Source organism: Lipotes vexillifer, unplaced genomic scaffold (assembly GCF_000442215.2).
Source record: "Lipotes vexillifer unplaced genomic scaffold, Lipotes_vexillifer_v1.1 scaffold1467, whole genome shotgun sequence".
In the NCBI taxonomy this organism is placed as follows: Eukaryota; Metazoa; Chordata; class Mammalia; order Artiodactyla; family Lipotidae; genus Lipotes; species Lipotes vexillifer.
The window spans coordinates 17443-22402 of record NW_006783896.1 but is presented as its reverse complement, the minus strand read 5'-3'; the positions used below and the strand labels follow the sequence as shown (position 1 = coordinate 22402).

The 4960-nt window shown below is 57.9% G+C and overlaps 1 protein-coding gene across 1 annotated transcript in view; it reads right to left on the bottom strand.

Annotated features, from left to right (window-relative positions):
• The window catches only part of TRPM1 (transient receptor potential cation channel subfamily M member 1), a 103993-nt gene extending 100059 nt beyond the window's left edge, over window positions 1-3934 (bottom strand). Inside the window, exon 1 of the mRNA XM_007456426.1 lies at window positions 3808-3934. Within this exon, the coding sequence (XP_007456488.1) occupies window positions 3808-3934 (127 nt within the window). The remainder of the gene's footprint in view (window positions 1-3807) is intronic.
• Window positions 3935-4960: the final 1026 nt, after the last annotated feature.

Here is a 4960-nt window from a genome sequence, read left to right as displayed (position 1 = left end):
TCTCTTGCCTGCAATCATGCCTCACAGTGTCCAGACTCTGCTCAAAAGTTGCCTTTGGGGAGGCTCTCTGACTCCCCAACCCCGAGCCCCCGCATCCTGTTTATATACCCCCTCCCTCTTTCCTCTGCCCCCTCCCCTCCCACAAAAGCCACAGAAGCCCCAGCCTTGCTGAGTCCTCTGCATGAGTGCCCAGCGGAGGGGAGGTGCTCACTATCGCATGGTTACTAAGGGAGTGATTCAATAGCCCAGGTGGAGCATCGCCAGAGCTGCGGGCAGCGGCCTGTCCTGTGGGTCGGTAGTGCACACAGGGCAGGAGGTCACCCAGATCACCCGGGAGAGCCTCAGTTCACGTGGGGTGAGCGCAGCCTCAGAGGCTGTTACAGGTGAGAACAATGGGTGGAGGCCCCTCGGTAAACAGTCCTACCTCCCCTGCTGAGGACACACTCCCAGGGCTGAGTCAGCTAAGGTATTAACAAAAGGCGTGGACTCGCTGAAAGCAGAGCCTGCCAGGGTTCACTCATAAACCCACCTGGTCCTCCCCGCCCCCTCAGGTTAGGTCCTACCCCCTCATCTGAAATATTTCTGTCCATCAGAAATGGTTGTTTTAAATGCTTTGGGGGCAAGATAACGGGAACATCTGCCCTGGGGATTAGGATCCCACCCGAGACAGTGCACGAGGCTGAGTGAGGGACTGTGGGGGCACTGCCCACTCCACTGAGCTGAGACTTTCCCTGCTCTGAAGGGGGCACTGCCTTGCATACTTCTGAGCTTCAGCTGGGATAACACTTGTACAATATTTGGGAAATACTACATTTAAATCCTCATACGTTCCAAGAGCCTCCGTGGATGCCCAAAACCCACATGGTACCGAATTCTGTATATACTATGTTTTTTCCTACGCATACATACCTATGATAAAGCTTAATTTTTAAATTAGACACAGTAAGAGATTAACAACAATAAGTAAAAATAAAATAGAACAATTATAACAATTTATTGTGATGAAAGTTATGTGAACATGCTTTCTCTCCCTCAAAATATCTTCCTGTGGTGTACTCACCCTTCTGATGATAATGTGAGATGATAAAATGCCTATGCGATGAGATGCAGTGAGGTGAATGACACAGACACTGCGACATAGCATTAGGCTGCTAAGGACCTTCTGACCCCAAGTCAGAAGGAGGATCGCCTGCTCCAGGTGACCCTGGATCATGCAGCCGAGACGGTATCTGTGGCTGGATGTCAGCATCAGACCACATCCATGACTGGAGGTGCTGGATGGGCTGGATCAGGACAGCGTGAGATTTCATCCTGCTACTCAGAGCAGCATGGCAACTCAAGACTTAATTGTTTATTTCTAAAGTTTTCCGTTTAATATTTTCAGACTGGGTTGATCGCAAGTAACTGAAACTGCAGAGAACAAAATCACGGATAAGGGGGGACGACTGCATTTCTATCACAGGGTAGTAAGATGCAAACAGAAACAGAGGCGGTATGTCAGCAAGGCTTCAGTTGGTGGTTCAGAGACCACCAGGGGCTGGGAGTTCAGGGGGTGGATAAGTGCAGGGAGTTAAGTCTCAAAGGGTGGGCAGGATTTGGAGAGGTGGGTGGAAGACGCTTGGGGCCAGGGCGTGGTGGGCTGGGTGGAGCAGCAGGTGGGAAGCAGGTGAGGACAGGTCTGGAGAGCGGAGGAGGAGGGATGGTACCAAGGAGCAGAAAGGCGAGGGAACGGGCTTTTGCGAGGGAGGGCAGATGCCTTGTGCCACCCCGCATCTGAGTAGGAAGGGGCTGGGCTGTGGAGGGGCAGGAGAGGACCCAGCACGAGAGGAGCGTTTGAGTGGGGGCTTCTCTTGGTAAGGGAAGAACAGGCACAGACCAAGCTGCCATATCTTCGTACACCCCGTGTTCTGTGGGAGCCCGTTGTGTGGCCAGTGTGAGGCTGCGTGCAGGGCCACTGGCTGGGGTGGAGGTGAGCCAGGCTTCCATTGCCATCAGGTAATGACTCATGGCCAACAAACAAGGCAGCAAATAAGCCAGAGGACTGCAGATTGGGGAACAGTAGGAAGGGACAAGAGAAGAGGGTATGAAAGAGTACGGGGTGTGCACATGGGGCCGGGGCCTTGTTGGATTGGGAAGTCTTTGCCAAACACGTTCCACATTTCAACTGAGAATGGAAAGACTGGCAGAAAATTCTAGGGGGAGGGAACAGTGTGTGCTGAGGGAACAGTGTGTCCTGAAGGAACAGTGTGTGCTGAGGGAACAGTGTGTGCTGAGGGAACAGTGTGTGCTGAGGGAACAGTGTGTGCTGAGGGAAGAGTGTGTGCTGAAGGAACAGTGTGTGCTGAGGGAACAGTGTGTGCTGAGGGAACAGTGTGTACTGAGGGAACAGTGTGTGCTGAGGGAAGAGTGTGTGCTGAAGGAACAGTGTGTGCTGAGGGAACAGTGTGTGCTGAGGGAACAGTGTGTGCTGAGGGAACAGTGTGTGCTGAGGGAACAGTGTGTCCTGAAGGAACAGTGTGTGCTGAGGGAACAGTGTGTGCTGAGGGAACAGTGTGTCCTGAGGGAACAGTGTGTGCTGAGGGAACAGTGTGTGCTGAGGGAACAGTGTGTCCTGAGGGAACAGTGTGTAGTGGGAAGAGCTGCGGGGGTGGGGGGTGGCTGAGGGGCTTGGGCTGGGAATGTGGAATAACTGGTGACTGGGGAGGCAGGTGGGGCTCCTTCTGCAGGGCCTTTAGGCCACAGTGACTGGTGAGCAGGGAGTGACATGAGCTGGTGAGACTGGATTATACATGGGCAAAGGGGGGCAGGGCACCCGTGGGAAGACCGGAGTGTGGCCCAGGCCAGAGAGGTTGGAGGCCGGGGCTAGGCTGGGAGCGGGTGGGTGGACAGGAGATACTTGGTGTGGCTGGCGGGCGGGGAAGGGACCTGCTGCCCATGAGGATGGCGGGAGGGGAGGAGCCCAAGCACGACCCTGGGTTTCTGGCTGGCGGCGCGGGCGGCTGGCGCTGCGATTTGTGGAGGGGCCACGCAGGCCCAGCCCGGGAAGGAGAGCCAGCTCCCACCAGTGGGCACCGTAGGCCCCAGGCGCCCACTGGACCTGCAGGGAGGGCAGAGGTGTCGTGTAGCAGCTGGTGGCACGAATGGGACTCAGCGCACAGGCGATATCTAGATAATGCTAGGCAGTGAGAATCACTGGGATTGCTTGCTGATGGAGAGACTGCAGGAAGAAGAGAGGAAGGCGGCGGCCCTGAGCCCCCAGGAGCAGCGGAGGGGGCTGAGGATGCAAGGCGGGGGAGGCGGAGGACAGACGCAGCGTCTCGAGGGCCTCGAAGTGCTGTCTACCAAGGACCGTGTACCCACGATGGGCCGGAAGGTGTGGGAGGGAAGTGAGAGGGGAGTGGGCTGATGGGCGTGGGAACGGGCCCTGACAGCTTGTTTGTTTGTTTTGCTGTACGCGGGCCTCTCACTGTTGTGGCCTCTCCCGTTGCGGAGCACAGGCTCCGGATGCGCAGGCCCAGCGGCCACGGCTCACGGGCCCAGCCGCTCCGCGGCACGTGGGATCTTCCCGGACCGGGGCACGAACCCGAGTCCCCTGCATCGGCAGGCGGACTCTCAACCGCTGCGCCACCAGGGAAGCCCTGTTTGTTTGTTTAAAGAAAGGAAAAAAAGAAGGAAGTATCTGCTACAAACATGACCGAGGTAACCTTTGTATAATCCAGGGGGTGGTCACAGGATGCTCCACCATCCTCTGGATTTTTATGTGGCTTTAGCGCAAAGGCCTGAGGAAGTGTAGACAGCCAGCCTCACCCCCTGGGAGAGGTTCCCCGGGGAGGAGGGGCACCAGGACGTTCTGGAACAGGTCCACGTAGACGGGGAGGAGCCTCCGGAGAGGGTGCAGGAGGGTGACATGAGCTGGTGAGACTGGATTATACATGGGCAAAGGGGGGCAGGGCACCCGTGGGAAGACCGGAGTGTGGCCCAGGCCAGAGAGGTTGGAGGCCGGGGCTAGGCTGGGAGCGGGTGGGTGGACAGGAGATACTTGGTGTGGCTGGCGGGCGGGGAAGGGACCTGCTGCCCATGAGGATGGCGGGAGGGGAGGAGCCCAAGCACGACCCTGGGTTTCTGGCTGGCGGCGCGGGCGGCTGGCGCTGCGATTTGTGGAGGGGCCACGCAGGCCCAGCCCGGGAAGGAGAGCCAGCTCCCACCAGTGGGCACCGTAGGCCCCAGGCGCCCACTGGACCTGCAGGGAGGGCAGAGGTGTCGTGTAGCAGCTGGTGGCACGAATGGGACTCAGCGCACAGGCGATATCTAGATAATGCTAGGCAGTGAGAATCACTGGGATTGCTTGCTGATGGAGAGACTGCAGGAAGAAGAGAGGAAGGCGGCGGCCCTGAGCCCCCAGGAGCAGCGGAGGGGGCTGAGGATGCAAGGCGGGGGAGGCGGAGGACAGACGCAGCGTCTCGAGGGCCTCGAAGTGCTGTCTACCAAGGACCGTGTACCCACGATGGGCCGGAAGGTGTGGGAGGGAAGTGAGAGGGGAGTGGGCTGATGGGCGTGGGAACGGGCCCTGACAGCTTGTTTGTTTGTTTTGCTGTACGCGGGCCTCTCACTGTTGTGGCCTCTCCCGTTGCGGAGCACAGGCTCCGGATGCGCAGGCCCAGCGGCCACGGCTCACGGGCCCAGCCGCTCCGCGGCACGTGGGATCTTCCCGGACCGGGGCACGAACCCGAGTCCCCTGCATCGGCAGGCGGACTCTCAACCGCTGCGCCACCAGGGAAGCCCTGTTTGTTTGTTTAAAGAAAGGAAAAAAAGAAGGAAGTATCTGCTACAAACATGACCGAGGTAACCTTTGTATAATCCAGGGGGTGGTCACAGGATGCTCCACCATCCTCTGGATTTTTATGTGGCTTTAGCGCAAAGGCCTGAGGAAGTGTAGACAGCCAGCCTCACCCCCTGGGAG